This window comes from Pygocentrus nattereri, chromosome 26 (assembly GCF_015220715.1).
Source record: "Pygocentrus nattereri isolate fPygNat1 chromosome 26, fPygNat1.pri, whole genome shotgun sequence".
Taxonomy (NCBI): Eukaryota; Metazoa; Chordata; class Actinopteri; order Characiformes; family Serrasalmidae; genus Pygocentrus; species Pygocentrus nattereri.
In genome coordinates, this window is record NC_051236.1 from 7,555,700 (window position 1) to 7,578,193 (window position 22,494).

Here is a 22,494-nt window from a genome sequence, read left to right on the forward strand (position 1 = left end):
TGCCGAGTGCTGATGGACAGTGTAAATTGAGTGGTGGCTGGTGAAGCATGCTGAGTGGGGGCTGGTGGTACAAACTGGGTGGTTGCAGCAGGTACATACTGAGTGGTAGCTGATGGATACTGGGTGGTGGTGGCAGGTGGTACAACCTGGGTGGTAGCAAGAGGTGAATCCTGAGCTGTAGCTGATGGATACTGGTTGGTGGTCACAGGTGGGGACTGGTTGATATTTGGCAGCAAAGTCTTGACCCAGGGAGGTTCTGGCTGGCCTGCCTTCACCAGCCTCTCCACACTCTGTGTAAGTGCAGCCACTTGAGCAGTAAGTTGCTGAATGGCAGTCCGGTTGGCTTCAACTCCTGCTTCTACCCACATAGGTTGTTGCTCCTGCACCCCAGGTCACTGTGCAGCACTCACTGTGGCTGACTTGGGCTTACTCAGGACAGCCAAATGCTTAGCCCTCTCTTCTTCCTCAGTAGCTAATTTAGTTAATTGATCCAAAATTACACTGCCTGAAATCTGAGGATCACTAAGATAAGACCTCAGATTATGCCTAATTTCACTATTTGTCTCATTTAACCCCTGATAAAAAGAATGTAAAAATACCCCCTGCACCAACCCCTTGTTATAAAAAATAATTTTTATCATTAAAATTCATTTTTATCAAAAATCATTAAAATCATTATCCCTATGATTAGATGCAAGGAGTGTGCGTTGTCTTAAAGTCACTAAAAATGATAGACAAACTGCTGTAGGGTTTCTTTATCCTGTTGTTTTGTATTACTTAATTCCTGGAAAAGTTCTCTGCTACTTTTATCTCTGAGCATGAAGCAATGTTTTGAGCTCTACAACTGTGAGGTCATCTTTATTGGTCAACAACTCTTTAAAATTACCCCCAGTATTACTTTAAGTACAGCACTTCTGATCTCTGAGTCTGTGAACCCCTCACACACAGCCTCATCAATCTACTTACACAGTTGTGTGAAGGGGATCTAGAGTTAGAGAGCTGACCCCCTTGGATTTTAAACTCTGTCCTGGGTAAAAAACCTGCAACATCACTGATCTTAACAACTTGAGTAGGAGCACATGCCTGTGTGTTTCACATCCCCCCAGAGTTTCTATTAAACTTAACACTGCCTGCTGGAAGGGTGGTTACTTGAGGAGGAGGCACCATACGGTCCCTTCTCAGAGCTGAGGTTGTAGAACCCTGTCCCTGAGATAAAAGGCTAAACTGATTACTTGAGCCTTTTATTCCCAAAAGTTCATTGATATTGTCATGGAGAGCTAGCAGGCAAGCCATTCCTTCCTCTTCTAACCCCAAGAGTTTTTCACCTTTTAAGTCTATGATGTAATAGAACAGTTGTGGCTCAGAGCATTCAGACAGTTCTGGATTATCTTCTCTTTCTAGAGAAGCTGTCAGTTTAAGTAAGTAAGTAAGTAAATAAGTGATACTTTTTTGATCCCACAACCGGGGAAATTCCACCTCCGCATTTAACCCATCCGTGAAGTGAAACACCAAATACACACCAGTGAACACGCACACTAGGGGGCAGTGAGCACACTTGCCCAGAGCGGTGGGCAGCCCTATCCACGGCGCCTGGGGAGCAGTTGGGGGTTAGGTGTCTTGCTCAAGGACACCTCAGTCATGGACTGTCGACACTTGGGATCGAACCGGCAACCTTCCGGTTATTAGGAAGCAACACTGATTGACCCTTGTGATCACACACACACACACACACACTCTCTCTCACACTCTCTCTGTCTCTCTCTCTCTCTCTCTCACACACACACACACACACACACACACACTCTCTCTCACACACTCTCTCTCTCACTCTCTCTCTCTCTCTCTCTCTCTCTCTCTCTCACACACACACACACACACACACACACACACACACACACTCTCTCTCACACACTCTCTCTGTCTCTCTCTCACACACACACTCTCTCTCTCTCTCTCTCTCTCACTCTCACACTCTCTCTCTCTCTCTCACACACATACACTCTCTCACACTCTCTCACACACTCTCTCTCGCTCACTCTCTCTCTGTCTCTCTCACACTCTCTCTCTCTCACACACTCTCTCACTCTCTCTCACACACTCTCTCTCTGTCTCTCTCTCTCTCTCACAGACTCACACTCTCTCTCTCACTCTCTCTCTCTCTCACACACACACACACACACACACTCTCTCTCACACACTCTCTCTGTCTCTCTCTCACACACACACACTCTCTCTCTCTCTCTCTCACTCTCACACTCTCTCTCTCTCTCTCACACACATACACTCTCTCACACTCTCTCACACACTCTCTCTCTCGCTCACTCTCTCTCTCTCTCACACACACACTCTCTCTCTGTCTCTCTCACACTCTCTCTCTCTCACACACTCTCTCACTCTCTCTCACACACTCTCTCTCTGTCTCTCTCTCTCTCTCACAGACTCACACTCACTCTCTCTCTCTCTCTCTCTCTCTCTCTCTCTCTCTCTCTCTCTCTCTCTGTTATGTAGGGTTATTGAGGTCTGAGTTGCAGGGGTTGCAGGTGCCAGGGTTAGCTGATAGGGCGGTGCTGTCTGCATATGATGATGTAACTGTCTTTATTAGAGACAATGCAGATGTTCAGGTCTTGACTCAAACTCTGCACATGTATGAGGGGGCATCTTCAGTCCATGTAAATTGGGATAAATCTGAGAGTTTTATTTTGGGACAGTGGCAGGTTAGAGGGGCGCTAGTTTTGCCAGCATGCCTACGGTGGGGGTTGCAGGGTTTGAAGTATCTTGGTGTGTTTCTAGGGACAGCGGTGTATCAGGATAAGAATTGGGAGGGAGTAGTGGAGAAGTTCTGCGCCAGGTTTTCTCAGTGGGCTTGGGTCCTTGCCTCAGCTGTCCTACAGGGGAAGGGCCAACAACTTGATTGCCTCAATGCTGTGGCACAGGTTCACTGTGCTGGAGCCACCTGACTTGCTGATTAAGGAGATCCAGAGAAAACTGGTGGATTTTTTTCTCTCACTCTCTCTCTCTCTCTCTCGCTCTCTCTCTCTCTCCCACACACACTCACTCTCTCCCTCTTTCTCTGTCTCTCTCTCTCACACACAGAAAAAAATAACCATATACTCAAGAGGCCTGTTAGTGAAGTTATTGTAGTAACAAACGACATCTTTGAGATTAAAGGAATAAGTAATTCTGACAGAGTTAAAATGTGAGGATGTAACTTGGGCCAGTCGTTGGTTCTCTCATAGATCCACAGATCCAGAGACCCACAGACCCACAGAGGAAACGTAAACAAGCCCAAGAGGAAACGTAAACAAAGGGAACAAAAGCGAAGCTGCAGGGCCGGCACATTAATGCAGCTACAGAAGCAACCGTTTAAACAACCGCTTCCCAGCATTTTCCTCACAAATGCCAGATCCATAACGAACAAAACTACGAAATGAGGTTACAAGTTGCAGATAACAAATGCCTTCGTAGCAGCAGTACTGCAATAATTACAGACCTGGCTGCAGCCCACCATACCGGATTCGGCTATTGAGTTAGCATGCTACACGGCTAATCGCTATGACAGAAATGGTGACTCTGGTAAGAGCAGAGGACAAGGTTTATGCATTAACACAAACAACAGCTGGTGTAAAGATGCAAAGATGGTAAACAACCAATGTTCCCCTAATTTGGAATATTTAACCGTCAAATGTAGGCCTGTCTATTTGCCTCGCGAGTTCAGCAGCGTCATGGTAACAGCCGTATATGCACTGCTCAAAAAAATAAAGGGAACACTCAAATAACACATGCTAGATCTGAATGAATTAAATATTCTCATTAAATACTTTGTTCTGTACAAAGTTGAATGTGCTGGCAACAAAATCACACAAAAATAATCAATGGAAATCAAATTTATTAACTAATGAAGCCCTGGATTTGGAGTCACACACAAAATTAAAGTGGAAAAACACGACAGGCTGATCCAACTTTGATGTGATGTCCTTAAAACAAGTCAAAATGAGGCTCAGTATTGTGTGTGGCCTCCACGTGCCTGTATGACCTCCCTACAATGCCTGGGCATGCTCCTGATGAGGTGGCGGATGGTCTCCTGAGGGATCTCCTCCCAGACCTGGACTAAAGCTTCCGCCAGCACCTGGACAGTCTGTGGTGCAATGTGGCGTTGGTGGATGGAGCGAGACATGATGTCCCAGATGTGCTCAATCAGATTCAGGTCTGGGGAACGGACGGGCCAGTCCATAGCTTCAATGCCTTCATCTTGCAGGAACTGCTGACACACTCCAGCCACATGAGGTCTAGCATTGTCCAGCATTAGGAGGAACCCAGGGCCAACCGCACCAGCATATGGTCTCACAAGGGGTCTGAGTATCTCATCTCGGTACCTAATGGCAGTCAGGCTACCTCTGGCGAGCACATGGAGGGCTGTGCAGCCCTCCAAAGAAATGCCACCCCACACCATTACTGACCCAATGCCAAACCGGTCATGCTGAAGGATGTTGCAGGCAGCAGATCGCTCTCCACGGCATCTCCAGACTCTGTCACGTCTGTCACATGTTCTCAGTGTGAACCTGCTTTCATCTGTGAAGAGCACAGGGCGCCTGTGGCAAATTTGCTAATCCTGGTGTTCTCTGGCAAATGCCAAGCGTCCTGCACGGTGTTGGGCTGTGAGCACAACCCCCATCTGTGGACGTCGGGCCCTCATACCATCCTCATGGAGTCGGTTTCTAACTGTTTGTGCAGACACATGCACATTTGTGGCCTGCTGGAGGTCATTTTACAGGGCTCTGGCAGTGCTCCTCCTGTTCCTCCTTGCACAAAGGTGGAGGTAGCGGTCCTGCTGCTGGGTTGTTGCCCTCCTACAGCCTCCTCCACATCCCCTGGTGTACTGGCCTGTCTCCTGGTAGCGCCTCCAGCCTCTGGACACTACGCTGACAGACACAGCAAACCTTCTTGCCACAGCTCGCATTGATGTGCCATCCTGGATGAGCTGCACTTCCTGAGCTACTTGTATGGGTTGTAGAGTCCGTCTCCTGCTACCACGAGTGTGAAAGCACCACCAACATTCAAAAGTGACCAAAACATCAGCCAGAAAGCAGAAAGGTACTGAGAAGTGGTCTGTAGTCCCCACCTGCAGAACCACTCCTTTATTGAGTGTGTCTTGCTAATTGCCAATAATTTCCACCTGGTGTTTATTCCATTTGCACAACAGCATGTAAAATTGATTGTCAATCAGTGTGTATTTCTAAGTGGACAGTTTGATTTTTGATTTGTCGTTTAAGTGTTCCCTTTATTTTTTTTAGCAGTGTATATCACCCGATGCTAATGCTAACCGGGCTCTGGACAAGCTGCATAATGCACTAAGCAACCAACAGAACTCGTATCCTGATGCAGTGCACATTGTAGTAGGGGATTTCAACCAGGCAGAATTAAAAACAGCACATTAAGTGTGCAACTAGGGGTGGAAACACACTGGACAAAGTTTATAGTAACATCAGAAAAGGCTACAAGGCAAAGCCCTTACCACACCTGGGCCTGTCGCATCATATATCCATATTGTTAGTTCCTGCATACACACCCTGCAGGAAGAGAATTCCACCAGCCACAAAGATTATAAGAACATGGCCAGAGGGGGCATTGCATCAGCTGCAGGACTGTTTCGAGAGTACAGATTGGAGTGTTTTTGAACACCAGGATCCGGAGGTATACACCACAACTGTGCTGTCCTACATCAACTTCTGCATTGGAAATGTGACTGTGGACAAACCACTATTGGTATATTCCAACCAGAAACTCTGGGTGACTACAGAAGTGCATGTCCTGTTGAGGCAACACAACATCGCTTTCAGGTCTGGTGATGGTGCGCAGTATGGCGCTGAAGAAAGGGATCAGGAAAGCCAAGATGCGGTACAAAACAAAGATCAAAAATCATTTCAGGACCAACAACATGAGGCAAGTCTGGCAGGGAGTCCAGTATCTCACCCACTACAAGCCCAGCAACACCACAATGGATGTAGGTGACTCGATGCTTGCAGAGGAGTTAAACCACTTCTTCACTCGGTTTGAGGTGGAAGGTTCAGAGATCACTGCAGCCACACCATCCGGCTGTAGCAGTTCCAGCCTCACAGTGCAGGAACACAAGGTGAGGTGCACACTGAGAACAGTGAATCCTAGGAAGGCAGAGGTGCCGGATGGAGTGACTCTCACTCTTTGACCCTGATCGTCCTGAAGTGTTTTGAGAAACTGGTTAAACGTCACATCATGTCCTGTCTCCCACCCACACTTGATCCATTTCAGTTTGCATACAGAGCTAACAGATCAACAGAGGATGCCATAGCAACAGCACTCCACACCACCATCTCCCACCTGGATGTGCAGGACTGGGACAAAAAATCGGCCCTGGCATTTTTGGTTTAGACCGGCCCCTCATAATTAGCAGAGCACAACCGACTTGTAATTTATGTATGTGGGGTTACAGAGAAGTGCGACATGGAAAAAAACAAAATTAATTAAAAAATTATTGGTTAAAGTCATTGGATTCAGTCTTAGCATTATTATATGACAATCACAAATAATATTCTTACCATGTCAATATCCAAAACACTGAATACCAAATATCTCTTTAATCATGGCAACTTAAAAAAAAGTCCATCCATCCATCCATTTTCTAAGCCGCTTCTCCGTCAGGGTCGCGGGGGGATGCTGGAGCCTATCCCAGCAGTCTTCGGGCGGAAGGCAGGATACACCCTGGACAGGTCGCCAGTCCATCGCAGGGACTTAAAAAAAAGTATGTAACAGAAATGAAAAATATCTACAACTAAATACATTTTCACACTTATATTGCTTACTTTGTGAAAACGAACAGTCACCAAAACCTGAGAGACAAAGGCTTCCTAAGAGAAAAAAAGAGGGATCCATGAAAGGAGCTGAAATGAAAGGAAGCTGCTTCATGCCAGATTTTGGGAAGTATGCAATACCACTCTATACTGATAATGATCAATCGCCATTGCTCATCATTCTCATGTAACAGAGCTAACGTTACCTCCATCACCTCAAAGTCCCTGTGTTATCCTAACGTTACTACCTGCTTACGTACTACGCTTTCCTGCTCAGTCTGTCCCTCGGCTTCCCTTTCAAAAGCCTGCATCTTTGGCTGCTCCTCTCCTTGTCTGCTGCTGCTGCTGTCTTCACCTACAGAGGACGTGGTGGCTACAGCAGCGAACACGTCTGTGATTTTTACCCATTTTGCAGCATCTACAGTGAGACTCTTCAATTTCTTTGCACGTAAGTTCTCCGCTCCCCCTTTCTGCCGCTTCTGTTTCTCCATGCCGCTTCTCCTAACATACGCGCTCAACACTGAACGTAGCGGGAGTTACAGCGGACCACGCAGAGAGGGGGTGGGACCGCTTTCGTCGTATATCTTGATTGGTTCAGTCCACTGTCTATATTGAAGATGGGCCAATGGGCCGCCCCCTCTAAATTGTGGGCCGGTCTGAGGACTGTCGGCCCACCGGGAAAATGCCCGGTACGCCAGATTACCGGTCCAGCCCTGTGCCAGGCTCCTCTTTGTTGACTTTAGCTCTGCTTTCAATACCATTCTCCCAGAAAGACTGACAGTTAAGTTATTGGACATTGGTCTTTCAGAAAACATCTGCTGCTGGATTAGAGACTTCCTCTCAGATCACGTATAGAGAGTTAGAGTTGGTCCAAATCTCTTCACAGCTCTCAGACTCAACACCAGATCCCCACAGGACTGCGTGCTGAGTCCAATACTCTATACCCTGTACACGTACAACTGTGTTAGTAGCCATCCAGACAACATTACAGTTAAGGTTGCAGATGACACCACCCTAATTGGACTTATATCTGATGGTGACAAAATAGCACACCAGGAGGAGGTCCAAAGGCTGGTGGATTGGTGTTCAGATAACAACTTAGTCATCAACACCTCCAACTCATTGTAGACTTCAGGAGGAGGAAGTCCGATCTGCAGCCAATCTGGATAAATGGGGAGTGTGTGGAGAGGGTATCCAGTTTCAAGTTCCTGGGGGTGCATATGGACGCAGACCTCCAATGGAGTTCCAACACCTCAGCGGTCGTGAAAAGGGCACAGCAACATCTCCACTTCCTAAGGATCCTCAGGAGGCTCAATCGAAAGAAGGAACTGCTGACTGTTTTCTACCGCTGCTCTGTGGAGAGTGTGCTGACTTATTGTATCTCTGTGTGGTTCTCCAGTCGCACCACAGCACACAAAAAGGACTTACAAAGGGTCATCAACACCGCCCAAAAAAATCATTGGACATCCCCTACCATCCCTTAAGGAACTCTACAGTCCCCGCTGTCTGAGAAGGGCCGACAGGATTAAAAAAGACAGCACACACCCAGGGTACCGAATGTTTGAACTGATGCCACCTGGCAGACGTTACAGACAAATGAAAACAAGGACAAACAGAGTAAAAGACAGTTTTTACAACAGGGCCATCGCTCTGTTCAACGCAAACATGTGACTGATCTGTTTAATACAAACATGTGACCGATCTGTTTAATACAACATTTGACTGATCGGGTTATGGTGCAATGTCATACTATGCAATTAACAGTTCATTTCAATGGGCCAGTGCAATTCATAACTGGAAAAATTGAAAGTTTGATGGGTCATGTGCAGTTGTTTTTCTTTTGTTTATGTTTTGTTGAGTGTAAATTTGTATAGTATTTTATCTTATTTTATTTTTCTCTTTCTGCTTTTTCTTTGCACCAAGAGCGGGGGTGTGTACTTCAATTTCATTGTGCAAGTGTACGAGTACAATGTGCAATGACAATAAAGTTCATTCATTCATACAGACCCACAGACCCAGAGACCCAGAGACCCACAGACCCACAGATCCACCGACCCAGAGATCCACAGACCCAGAGACCCACAGACCCACAAACCCACTGATCCACAGACCCAGAGATCCATAGACCCACAGACCCACTGATCCACAGACCCAGAGATCCACAAACCCACAGACCCACAAATCCACAAACCCGCAGACCCACAAACCCACTGACCCACAGACCCAGAGATCCATAGACCCACAGATCCATCAAGGCCAGCGCGTTTGAATGACAGAATTCATGTATTTTATGTACAATTTTAAAGTGAACTTAATCCTATTGGACGGTATGTCTACGTGTGGATATCTATGGGTTCACGCCATTTAATCGGTGACGTTTCTGTGACGTATGTAACCACGTGGTTGATTTCAGCCAATAGAACAGCAGAACAGTGGCGGAAGTCACAGCAGCAGTTCGGCTGTAACTCCTCCAGGCCAGCAGGGGGCAGCAGCGCTGTAGGCTGACAGCCGCATCTGCGCCGCTCAGGCTGCACGCAGACATTAGCAGCGTTGAAGCGGCGGGTCGCGGAGTAGACGCCGGGATGGATGAGGAGTATTACGGAGGCTCCGCGGACTGGGAGGGGAACCCGGTGAGAGCAGAGCGAGTCAGACTCCCGCCTCGCATCTTTCAGCTGTTGTCTTTAAAAAAGCTGCAGTTCGATTCTAAACATTTACTGAACCTGCAGCTCCTTTTAAGGTGGAACTGAAGGTTGCGCTGATGTTCTGTGTTCCTGTGCAGGAGGACGGAGACGCGGAGGCAGACGGTCAAATCCAGGAGAAGTGTCTGCAGAAGTTCTCCAGTAGGGACTACATCATGGAGCCCACAGTGTTCAACACCCTGAAAACGTCAGAACCTTAAAGCCGAGTAGCCAACAGACCAGAATAATGAGCATTTCATTCCCCCATAGCTCAGAGTGTGAGGTGTAGTCAGAGAGACTCGGAGCGCTTTGGTGTGAAACGGTTCAGACGTCTTTACAGTGGTGGTGATGGGAACCAGGCGTCGCCATGACTACAACACAGATATAGACACTTTATTTACCATCCAGAACCACCAGAGAACCTCCACGAGTCTTCTGAGTTTATATGGAATGTTGATGATGGAAAACAGTGGAAAATCTGGAATAATGCCAAACTCTGCTTGTACAGTTATAGGTTTATGTTGATTTTGTTGATTTTCTGTGAGGAGCTTTTAGAGGTGAATGTCTGGTTCCTGTTACCACCACTGTGAACAGTTCTGACTCTCTAGAACAGAGCATTTCACTCTGAATCACTCTGTTTACATCACACTGAATCACACTGTTTACGTCTCGCACTCTGAATCACTCTGTTTACATCACACTGAATCACACTGTTTACGTCTCGCACTCTGAATCACACTGTTTACATCTCGCACTCTGAATCACTCTGTTTACGTCTCGCACTCTGAATCGCTGTTTACATCACACTCTGAATCACTCTGTTTACATCTCGCATTCTGAATCACTCTGTTTACATGTCGCACTCTGAATCACTCTGTTTACATCTCGCATTCTGAATCACTCTGTTTACATCTTGCACTCTGAATCACTCTGTTTACATCTCACACTCTGAATCACACTGTTTACATCTCGCACTCTGAATCATACTGTTTACGTCTCGCACTCTGAATCACTCTTTTTACGTCTCGCACTCTGAATCGCTGTTTACGTCGCACTCTGAATCGCTGTTTACGTCACACTCTGAATCACTTTGTTTACGTCTCTGAATCACACTGTTTACGTCTCGCACTCTGAATCACACTGTTTACGTCTCGCACTCTGAATCACTCTTTTTACGTCTCGCACTCTGAATCGCTGTTTACGCCACACTCTGAATCACTCTGTTTACGTCTCTGAATCACACTGTTTACGTCACACTCTGAATCACACTGTTTACATCTCGCACTCTGAATCACTCTGTTTACGTCTCGCATTCTGAATCACTCTTTTTACGTCTCGCACTCTGAATCGCTGTTTTCATGACACTCTGAATCACTCTGTTTACATCTCGCACTCTGAATCACTCTGTTTACATGTCGCACTCTGAATCACTCTTTTTACGTCTCGCACTCTGAATCGCTGTTTACATCACACTCTGAATCACTCTGTTTACATCTTGCACTCTGAATCACTCTTTTTACGTCTCGCACTCTCAATCGCTGTTTACATCACACTCTGAATCCCTCTGTTTACGTCTCGCACTCTGAATCCCTCTGTTTACGTCTCGCACTCTGAATCCCTCTGTTTACGTCTCGCACTCTGAATCCCTCTGTTTACGTCTCGCACTCTGAATCCCTCTGTTTACGTCTCGCACTCTGAATCACACTGTTTACGTCTCGCACTCTGAATCACACTGTTTACGTCTTGCACTCTGAATCACACTGTTTACGTCTCGCACTCTGAATCATACTGTTTACGTCTCGCACTCTGAATCATACTGTTTACGTCTCGCACTCTGAATCACTCTTTTTACGTCTCGCACTCTGAATCGCTGTTTACGTCGCACTCTGAATCGCTGTTTACGTCACACTCTGAATCACTCTGTTTACGTCTCTGAATCACACTGTTTACGTCACACTCCGAATCACACTGTTTACGTCTTGCACTCTGAATCACACTGTTTACATCTCGCACTCTGAATCACTCTGTTTACGTCTCGCACTCTGAATCACTCTTTTTACGTCTCGCACTCTGAATCGCTGTTTACATCACACTCTGATTCACTCTGTTTACATCTCGCACTCTGAATCACTCTGTTTACATGTTGCACTCTGAATCACTCTTTTTACATCTAGCACTCTCAATCGCTGTTTACGTCTCGCACTCTGAATCCCTCTGTTTACGTCTCGCACTCTGAATCCCTCTGTTTACGTCTCGCACTCTGAATCCCTCTGTTTACGTCTCGCACTCTGAATCCCTCTGTTTACGTCTCGCACTCTGAATCCCTCTGTTTACGTCTCGCACTCTGAATCCCTCTGTTTACGTCTCGCACTCTGAATCACACTGTTTTTGTCTCATTGACGTAATTATAAAGAAATTTTGAAAAACTAGTGGAGTTCCCCTTTAAGGCTTTGGTTTTGTACACAGTTATTTCCAGGCAGGTGGGTCACCTGAGCACGTCATCCAGCTCCTATCTGAGAACTACTCCGCTGTGGCACAGACGGTCAACCTGCTGGCCGAGTGGCTCATTCAGATGGGTGAGCCTAAACTGATGTTAATGATCAAACGAAAGCTGCTTTCATCAGTGTGGAAGCTGAATATTGTAGAAAATCAGCAGAATCTAATTTTATGTGTTTACGTGCAGGTGTGGAACCTGCTCAGGTACAGGAGCGAGTAGAGAACCATCTGAAGAGCCTCCTCATCAAACACTTCGACCCTCAGAAAGCCGACTCCATATTCACTGTGGAAGGAGAGGTAAAGTCCGGCTTCTCTGGGCTGAAACCACAGCTCTGAGCTGCACATCTGTTTTTCCTCACACATGCAGATAGTTTTGCCAAATTAAAGCAAAAACCTGAATAAAAGTGCAGAATCATAATGAGTGCTGATGTTTCTAGACAGGTGATCACACACACAGTTAAGCAGTTAAAGTTTGTGCTCAGAGCAGAACCAGCTGAACTCAGTTTTGCATCTAGAGGAGAGATTTAAGCAGCTCTGAAAGAGGTTCATTATTGGATCACCATTGTGTGTTAATGTTGATGATGAAATATTACAATAATGGTGGTGAATAATGAGGAGGCGCTGAACGTGTGTCTGTTTATTAGGAGGAGTAACGTTAGCATGCTTGGCTAAAGCATTTGGGAAATGGAGACTGAAACTGGGCAGCAGCGACGCTGATAAACAGCGGAGGGGGCGACTGATAAACAGCAGGCGGTGACTCTGATAAACAGCAGGGGGTGACTGATAAACAGCAGGGGGTGACTCTGATAAACAGCAGGGGGGAAGGTGCTCTGATAAACAGCAGGGGGCGCTCTTACAGCATTCACTACTTACAGTTTATCACACTTTAGTTGTGTTTGAACTTTTTTACGCCAGTAGCAGCAGCTGGGACTTTTTTTAACTAATTATTCTGATGTTTACATTTCAGCTGTGTGTGTGGTCGATTGCTAATCTGCTGGCCATGCTAGCTTTGAAAAGTAAAATGCTTCTTGAGAAGTTTAACCAAATGTACATAAAATATGTAAAAACTTGCTGATTGGCTGTAAACGTTGGTGTAATGCCTTTACTTTTGTTGTTGTTAGCTGTGTAGCCTTTAGCATGCTAACTAGCAAGCAAGCAGAATAAATTAAAGTATCGGCTTCTCAGATTTTATGGTTTTTAATTATTAAGCTTATTAAAGTGTTTTACTGACGTAGCTCATAAACACCTTTTGAGAATATATAGTTTTTGGGTTTGACAGTGAAATGCATGTTATGTACTGAGACTGCGTTTGTGTTTCAGACACCGGCGTGGCTGGAGCAGATGATCGCGCACACGACGTGGAGGGATCTCTTCTACAAACTGGCTGAGGCTCATCCAGACTGCCTGATGCTCAACTTCACAGTCAAGGTGATGCAGGCGGGGTCTGTGTAGAGGAGCATGAGGGGCAGATTAGGATTTGGATCAAACAAGTTTCAGTAGAAAGTGTTTCTTTAAACTGCAAACCAGCAGTGGAGTGATTTCAGTCATCTCTGACTCCTGATGACCGAATGGACAGTGTTCCTCCAGAATGTTCTGTCTTCAGTTTGAATCCTCAGCTGTTCATGATTCCTCTGATGGTCTCTGTCCACCATGTCCTCATTGTCCTCATTTACCCTCAGCTGTGCTGATCATAATGATCTTTTCAGTGAACGGGTTTTTTCTCAGAATGTTTCCAGAATCCGTTGGGTATCATTTCTTATGTTTAGTTTGCTTCTTTTATGAAATAGTGAGTCATTAGTGTTTGTGTTTGTTTAATTCTATTTAATGTAACAGTATTTAATATTGTTGTCTTGATCAGCTGATCTCAGACGCTGGCTATCAGGGAGAGATCACCAGCGTTTCCACAGCCTGTCAACAGTTGGAGGTTTTCTCCAGAGTCCTGCGCACCTCTCTGTCCACGCTGCTCGACGGGGGGGAGCAGAACCTAGAGAAGAACCTGCCTGAGTTTGCTGTGAGTCCTGCCGAGAGCTGTGTGCTAGAACGATGCTGTACTAGAGTGTGCTGGAACTGAATCTTTAAAGTTATAGTCATGATTGAGAGCGGAACTGAACTTTATACCATTTTTACTCCGTGAGACGTAAAAATCTTTCTGTGTGTTCAGTCGATGTGATCCAGTAACTAAAACCCAACTTTGACTTTATGATTAAAATATTGGATTTTAAACTGAAAAAATCTGCTGCGCTTCAGAGCAACAAGAGGAAAGAGGGTTTTATAGACTGTAGGATCCTGTTTTTCACTAATGTTCAGTTTTTTACTGTGATGCTTTAAATGTGTGTTTTCATCATTTTCTGCTGAATTTGACACTTTACTGTGTGTGTGTGTGCTTGTTTGTGTGTGTAGAAGATGGTGTGTCATGGTGAACACACGTACCTGTTTGCTCAGGCGATGATGTCCATTCTGGCTCAGGAGGAGCAGGGCGGTTCGGCTGTACGGCGAATCGGACAGGAAGTGCAGAAATTCGCTCTTCAGAGGTTCAGCGACGTTTTACAGCTCAATAACGAAATTAACTCACCATTCAGTCATACAGCATTTATTTCAGCTCTTACTGAACTTGTGTGGCTCATAGAGTCTCAATTTAACACTTTCAGGACTTTTATGATGTGTTTAATATGTTTATGTGAAGTTGTGATGTTTGAACTGTTTTGGTGTGATCTTCTCAGTGGGCACGATGCCAGTCAGATCACGCTGGCGCTGGGCACGGCAGCAGCGTACCCGAGAGCGTGCCAGGCTCTGGGTGCCATGCTGTCCAAAGGAGCGTTGAACCCGGCCGACATCACCGTCCTCTTCAAGATGTTCAGCAGTATGGACCCTCCACCTGTAGAGCTGGTCAGTCAGATTTCGCTGCTCTGAACATCTCAGTCGTGTTAAACGTTCACACAGAATAACGGCTCCTAATTATTCACTCTTTATTAATGCGTTAATATTAACAACTTATGCTTCCAGCATCACCAGCATATTTTATTAAAATGGCCAGTTTAAATCATTCAACTCTAACCCTGATTGTTCACTTACAAATTTAAAGATTAGTTGATTACAGATGAAACAGTAATTCATTTCACTGTGTAGTTTTCCTCAATAACAGGTGTTGTATATTGTATGTGGTTTATTTTGTGTGTATTGTACTGTATGTTTGTGTGTTTTGCCAAGACAGAGTTGAATTACATCTTGATGCACCGGATACAATTGATTGTCACGTCGTATGACCATCAATCAGTCAATCAATCAATTAATCAATTAATCAGTCAGTTTATTCAGTTACTCTAAACTATTTATTAAGTACTACAAAAATGTCACAAATATGTAAGTTTTGTAATTCAAGATTGAGGAGATAAAATGTGGAGGTAAATGTGTGTGTGTGTGTGTGTGTGTGTGTGTGTGTGTGTGTGTGTGTATATATATATTAGTCAGTGTAAATATGTGGTGTAATTATATATGATAAATAATTAGAACATAATTTATTCATTATTTTTATCATAATTATAATACTTAGGACTGTCTCAATCATGAAATTTTAGCTGACGATTGTTCTATAAAAAGTTTATTACTGATTTAATTGCCCTTTTGTTATTAAAGTAGAAGCGTAACTGATTTGCTGTCTTGCTTTGTTGCTTCGTTTATTCCAGCAAACGTCTGCATTTGTACAGGGTTGTGTTCAAAGAAAAAGTAAATAAAAGTATTCTGCTAGCATACATGCTAAAAAAAATGAGTTAGCTAAATATCTAACAAATAAACATTATTCAGCGCTACCCTCAAAACATTAGAGCACCAAGTTAGGAATTATGAATTTACTGCTTTCCTTTATTTACGTTTATCTAGCTAGTTTATCTAGCTATTGAGCTGAACTCTGATTACGTTCTGTTTAATCTGACTGTGAATCCGACGACTGTGGAAGATGATAAATAACTGAGATCAGACGTTTTTTTGATAAGTGCGACAGGCTGTCATTACTACTTAACACACATGTCCAGACCCAGTCCTCACAAAACTCGGCAGTCTTCAGCTCACTACATAACCAAATTCAGAGCGATAGATGAAGATAAACGCTGATCTCCACTTCTCTTTGACCTGGAAGGTCCCCAGTTTGACACACATGATTTAACAGACCTTCCAATGATGCTCATCAGTGATGTTTGCTGTATTCTGTTTGTAGATCCGGGTTCCAGCTTTCTTAGATCTCTTCATGCAGTCTCTTTTTAAACCTGGAGCAAAAATCAATCAGGACCACAAACACAAATACATCCACATTCTGGCCTACGCAGCCAGCGTGGTGGAGACCTGGAAGAAGGTACAGACACCTTTCACTCTGAAATACCTTCACATCAGCTCTGGCATGTGGCTGTGATATCTGTCAGTGGAAAATGGTGATGCATCGATACCATTTATTTACAGACGAAGTACACCTTTCAGTACTGACTGATACGGAGTCCAACACCATACTGAGTTCCTACTTGGAATGAAGTATCTGTTGGTGTAAATGAGTGTAATGAACCTTAGCAGATAAATCATTAAGTTTATCTGATGTTAAGGAAGGTCGTTATCTCTGCTATGTCTGTGATCTCTGATCGAGCAGCGCTGCAGTGGAAGTTTAGTTTCCCGTCAGAAAAGCTCTTCTGTACAGCTGAGAGTAAAGTAGGTTTCATAGTTTTGATCCTCATCTGTCTCTTTCAGCAGCAGCACAGTGGCAGCAGGAATCGCATCAGAGGAGCTCACGCTTCTGTTTTCCGCCTTGAGTCGTTTGAATGGCTGGTTGAGCTGTAGCTGAATGTCCTCTAAATCCAGACAGACGCTGTGTGATGTTAGAAATCTTGTTCTTTGGTGACTCACTGTACGTTCGAATAGACCATTGTGTTCAGACAAAGCTACGATTTATAATCTCACACTGTACGAAACGCTTTGTCTGACTGGCCTGCTACGGGAAATTCAGCCTCTACAGACGCTCTGACTGCGGACCGTTATCAATAAAGCTGATTCAGTCAGAATAACAGAGTACTGAGTAAACATGCTGAGACATTGAGCAGCTCTGCTAGCACTGAGCACTGAGACTAAAGCAGGCACTGATGTTCATGGCAGGACAGTTCTGTCTCTCTACAGCCTGGTTTACTGAAAAATCACTGTATTAATGTTTACAACTCAATATTATATTCAGTCAATCAGAGTAAAGTCTCATACAGGAGTAGGACATGGAAACATCGACTTTTTCTCCTCCGTTTTGTTGGCCTGTGTGTCTCCACCCGTGTTGCTTGTGGTTTGTGATTGTGTGTTTATAAACAGTCGATAATCTCTCAGTGTATCCTGGTGGGAATCTGCCGAGGCGGAATGTTTAAAGTGGGCGACGGTTTTGTGTCCGACTGTGAGTCAGTAACTCTTCTCTGAGTGATCAGATCCTCCATCACTGAGTTTGTTCATTAGCGCAGCAGCTGCACTCGGCTTACAGCACGCGGTATCAGCTGGTATTGGATGTTCGTATTGATGAATTTTTGTGAGTTTGAGTAAATGATTGTGATATTGACCTGATAGTAGTATCGCTATCGGTGCATCCCTAATTAAAAAAAAATTTGATAAAAGATACAGCACTTAATTGTAAATTAAAAGAAGAAAATAATCTCTTAATGTTGATTTTATTACGACATTTTGGTTTAGTTTTACGCTCCAGATTGTCTTTGTGTTCAGAATGTCTGTTGGTTATTTCTTTATCTAGAACAAACGTGTCAGTATCAATAAGGATGAGCTGAAGTCGACGTCCAAAGCCATTGAAACTGTTCATAATCTGTGCTGTAATGAAAATAAAGGAGCCACAGAGCTGGTAGCAGAACTCGGCACCTTGTACCAGTGCATCAGGTAACCATAGCCACATTTACACATCACCACTTCTTCTCTTTAACATGTTCATGTGCTTATTAATATGTTTAAATATAAAATCAATAATTTGATCATCAGTCAGTGATAAATAATCTTAAAAACAGTCAAGGTTTAAATAAAAAATGTAATAAATTCTGTCCAGTACTGACCCTTCAGTGACTGGCTGATAGGAGAGATAGAGAACCTAATGACAATCTAGAACAACTGGTTTTACTTACGGGAATTTTTAGCTGCTTAAAATGTCCATCAACCTAAAAAAAGTGTATAGCATCTGACTTCTGTGGTCAGTTTGGTCAGTAATTCACAAGCTGAGGTGTAGTGACTTGTGCGCGCACGTGTGTGTGTCAGGTTTCCGGTGGTAGCGATGGGAGTGCTGAAGTGGGTCGACTGGACGGTGTCTGAGCCTCGTTACTTCCAGTTGCAGACTGACCACACACCCGTCCACTTGGCTTTACTAGATGAGGTAACACACTCATTACACACATGCCACACACACACTACACACACTGTACACAAACACACGCTACACACGCACACACTGTACACTGTACACACACTCACTACACACTATATACACACATGCAACACACTGTACACACAAACTCACACACTACACCCATTCACTACACACTATACACACACGCTACACTCTGTACACACAAACTCACACACACTGTACACACACACACACACACGCTATACTCACACATTATATACACACTGTGTACACACACGCAAACACTACACACATTGTGTACAGTGTTTGTGTGTATACACTCACTCACACACGCACACACACACTCCACACAGTACATACTCATTTGCACACTACACACACACACGCTACACACTGCACACACATGCTATACACACTGTATACACACAACTACATACACTACTCTCACACACACTTGCACACTACACACACGCTACACACACTACTCACATTACACACACACACACTCTGTACACTCTCACACACATTCACACTACACACACTACAGACCACACACTGTACACACACACACTCTGTACACACAATGTGCACACATGCTACACACTGTATACACACAACTACACACACTGTATACACACTCAAATCAAATTTATTTGTAGCACTTTTTACATCTGATGTTGTCACAAAGCAGCTTCACAGAATTCCAGTAAAGACGAAGTTTTAACATGAATGTAAAAACCCCCAGGTGAGCAAGCCAGGGGCAACAGTGGCAAGGAGAACCTCCCTCAGAGCTGAGGAGGAAACATTGGGAGCAACCAAGGCTCACAAGGGGGGACCCATCCTCCTCTGGTCAAACTACCTACAGAGTTATTATATTACTAATATTAATAGCAGTAGTATTAGTAGTAGTAATAGCTAGGAGTCTATGAAAACTTCAATATAGGGTGGGCAGCTAGTCTAAGGTAGGTGGCGGTTGCTGGGGCGTGGGCAGCTGGTCTGAAACAGGTAGGAGGAGGGCTCTACAGTCAGTCGTCCTTGAGTGTCCGGCCGGACATGTGGGCGGTTGTATACTTGGAAAAAAGACTGGGAGATGGAATTAGTTTTATTCTGTCTGTTTGTACGTAAAACAGGGAATGTGAACATTTCCAGAGTGTGGCTAACGACTCCGGCAGATCTGACTATGACAGTTTAACTAAAAGGAGAGAACCAGAAGGACACACAGACACGGCAGCACTCTGAAACAGTTCGGCATCCCTCCACTCCACCGTCCACAAACCTGAGTGACCGCGTGCGAGCAGCGGGACGACAGCACCAGTGTCTCAGTTTACTATAATTCCCTGTGTCCATGGACCCCTGGATCTGCTGCCTTTATCTAGGGGGGAACATTAGCTACCAAAAGCTAAACTGAACAAGTGTGTTTTCATCCTAGATTTAAAGATTGAGACTGAGTCTGAGTCCCGAACAGTTTCTGGAAGATCATTCCAGAGTTTGGGGGCTTTATAAGAAAAAGCTCTTCCCCCAGCTGAAACCTTCTGAATTCTGGGAACTATTAATAAGCCAGCACTCTGGGATCTGAGTAGTCGTGATGGCTCTTCAGAGGAAATAAGGTCTTGCAGGTACTGAGGAACGAGCCCATGTCGGGCTTTATACATCAAAAAAAGAATTTTGTAATCAATACGTAATTTAACAGGCAGCCAATGAAGTGATGACAGCACTGGACTGATATGATCAGATTTTCTAGTTTTAGTGAGGACCCTGGCTGCGGCGTTTTGGACTAGTTTGCTTAAATTCCTGCTCGTACATCCTGACAGTAGCGCGTTACAGTAGTCTAGCCTGGAAGTAATAAAGGCATGTACTAGTGTTTCTGCATCACGCAGGGACAAGGCATTTGTGTGTATATATATATATATATATATATATATATATATATATATACACACACACACACACACACACACACACACACACACACACACACACACACACACACAATACACTCACAATCACACTACACAATCACTATACACACTACACTCACAATTACACTGTACACACACTGTACACAATCACACTGTACACACTGCACACACAATCGCATTACACACACTGCACACTGTAAACACACTACACTCACAATCACACTGTACACACACTGCACACACAATACACTCACAATCACACTACACAATCACTATACACACTACACTCACAATTACACTGTACACACACTGTACACAATCACACTGTACACACTGCACACAATCGCACTACACACACTGCACACTGTAAACACACTACACTCACAATCACACTGTACACAGTCACACTACACACACTACACTCTGTCACACTGTACACACACTATACTCTCAATCACACTACACACACACTACACTCAATCACACTGTACACACACTGCACACACTACACTCACAATCACACTATAAACACACTACACTCACAATCACACTGTACACACAGTCACACTATACACACACTACACTCTCAATCACACTGTACACACACACACTACACTCACAATCACACTGTACACAATCACACTATAAACACATTGCACTCACAATCACACTGCACACACACTACACTCACAATCACACTATACACACAAGCACACTGTGCACACACACTACACTCGCAATCACAATTATATGTTTAACGAAGAAGTGTTTCTGTCCTCAGATCAGTACCTGCCATCAACTCCTCCATCCGCAGGTTCTGCAGCTGCTTGTCAAACTCTTTGAAACAGAACATTCACAACTTGACGTCATGGAGCAGGTACACAAACACTCACACACACTATATACACACACTATACACGCGTTTGTCTTGCTATATATACGAGGACGTCAGTAGGTATCTGTTGATTTTTGTGTTACTGTATCTAAATAACTCTATACTTTAACCCCAGTATCCAAAAGGCAAATGTTTTCAAATAAAAAAAGTTATTGTGGTGAAAACACCTGAAAAATTTCATGTAGTCCTATCAAAGTGAGCACATCCTCACAAGTATAGCAATACAAGAACACACTATACACATTCTGTGTATACTGTATATATACACACACACTCTCTTTTTCTAACTGACTCACTGTGCTTGTGTGTGTGTGTGTGTGTGTAGTTGGAGCTGAAGAAGACGTTGTTGGACCGGATGGTTCACCTGCTGAGTCGGGGTTACGTGCTGCCAGTGGTCAGTTACATCCGTAAATGTCTGGAGAAACTCAACACGGACATCTCGCTCATCAGATACTTCGTTACTGAGGTAGTGGATTTTGAATGTCGTCAGATGAATATTGTAACAGTTTAATTATAAACGGTATAAAAGTGGAGGTGGAGGTTATACAAGTCGTTTGTGTCTGCAGTTTTGTAGATCAGTTTGTGTTTGTTCTGCCGCTCTTTTCTCAGGTTCTAGATGTGATCGCTCCTCCGTACACCTCTGACTTTGTCCAGCTGTTTCTGCCGATCCTGGAGAACGACAGCATCGCTGGAACCATCCGCACTGAAGGCGAACATGATCCTGTGGCCGAGTTCATTGGTGAGTGAATTACAGTTGTGTTCAAAACTCCAATCAGAGCTCAGGTCCAGAACCCACAGTGGACACACTCGTACTGACCGGCTGCAGGTTCTGAGGCATTTCCATACAGAGTTCTGATGGAACCATCAGCAGGAACAGCAGTTTCAGATCTGTACACATTCCGCCTCAACAAACACAGAAATGAAGCCTGCAGTGCATTTCTGCTGCTTCTGGTGGTGCAGCATCTTTGGTGCCTCACTTCCGGTTTGTTCTTTTCAGCTCACTGTAAATCCAATTTCATCATGATGAACTGAGAAGGATCAGAACCGCGAGACCGTCACGGACATCAGCGTTCATCATGCGCGCGGTTTGAGCTCCTGTGTGCGAAGCTGATCAGCATTGACGGTGGAAGATGAGCAGAACTGTTTTCACAGTAAATGTTGGGACTTTAATTGTGAAAAGCTGTTTTGGTAAATTGTTTTCTTAAATCATGCATTGTATTTTTCATAATTCTTTTGTTTGTACAATAGATGTTTTTCATTTAATAAAAGTTGGTGGTGTTGAGTTTGCAGTGTTTTATTTAAAATC

General features: G+C 44.4%; 1 protein-coding gene across 1 annotated transcript; it reads left to right on the forward strand.

Annotated features, from left to right (window-relative positions):
• Nucleotides 1-9,295: 9,295 nt before the first annotated feature.
• On the forward strand, nucleotides 9,296-22,471 carry nelfcd (negative elongation factor complex member C/D). The gene is made up of 15 exons (XM_017708426.2): nucleotides 9,296-9,454; nucleotides 9,604-9,710; nucleotides 11,969-12,078; nucleotides 12,186-12,295; nucleotides 13,319-13,426; nucleotides 13,857-14,009; nucleotides 14,399-14,529; nucleotides 14,719-14,884; nucleotides 16,209-16,343; nucleotides 17,757-17,896; nucleotides 18,266-18,380; nucleotides 21,075-21,170; nucleotides 21,514-21,654; nucleotides 21,798-21,927; nucleotides 22,186-22,471. The coding sequence occupies exons 1-15, from the start codon at nucleotides 9,407-9,409 to the stop codon at nucleotides 22,218-22,220; spliced, it is 1,725 nt and encodes a 574-aa protein (XP_017563915.1). The 5' UTR covers nucleotides 9,296-9,406; the 3' UTR covers nucleotides 22,221-22,471.
• The last annotated feature ends 23 nt before the right edge of the window (nucleotides 22,472-22,494 follow it).

What these genes read in the sequence shown, in the direction of transcription:
- nelfcd (XM_017708426.2), top strand. Translation starts at nt 9,407, where the DNA reads ATGGATGAGGAGTATTACGGAGGCTCCGCGGACTGGGAGGGGAACCCG. An exon ending in CGAGTGGCTCATTCAGATGG is followed by an intron (nt 12,079 to 12,185) that starts GTGAGCCTAAAC and finishes GTTTACGTGCAG; the next exon opens with GTGTGGAACCTGCTCAGGTA. An exon ending in AACTTGACGTCATGGAGCAG is followed by an intron (nt 21,171 to 21,513) that starts GTACACAAACAC and finishes GTGTGTGTGTAG; the next exon opens with TTGGAGCTGAAGAAGACGTT.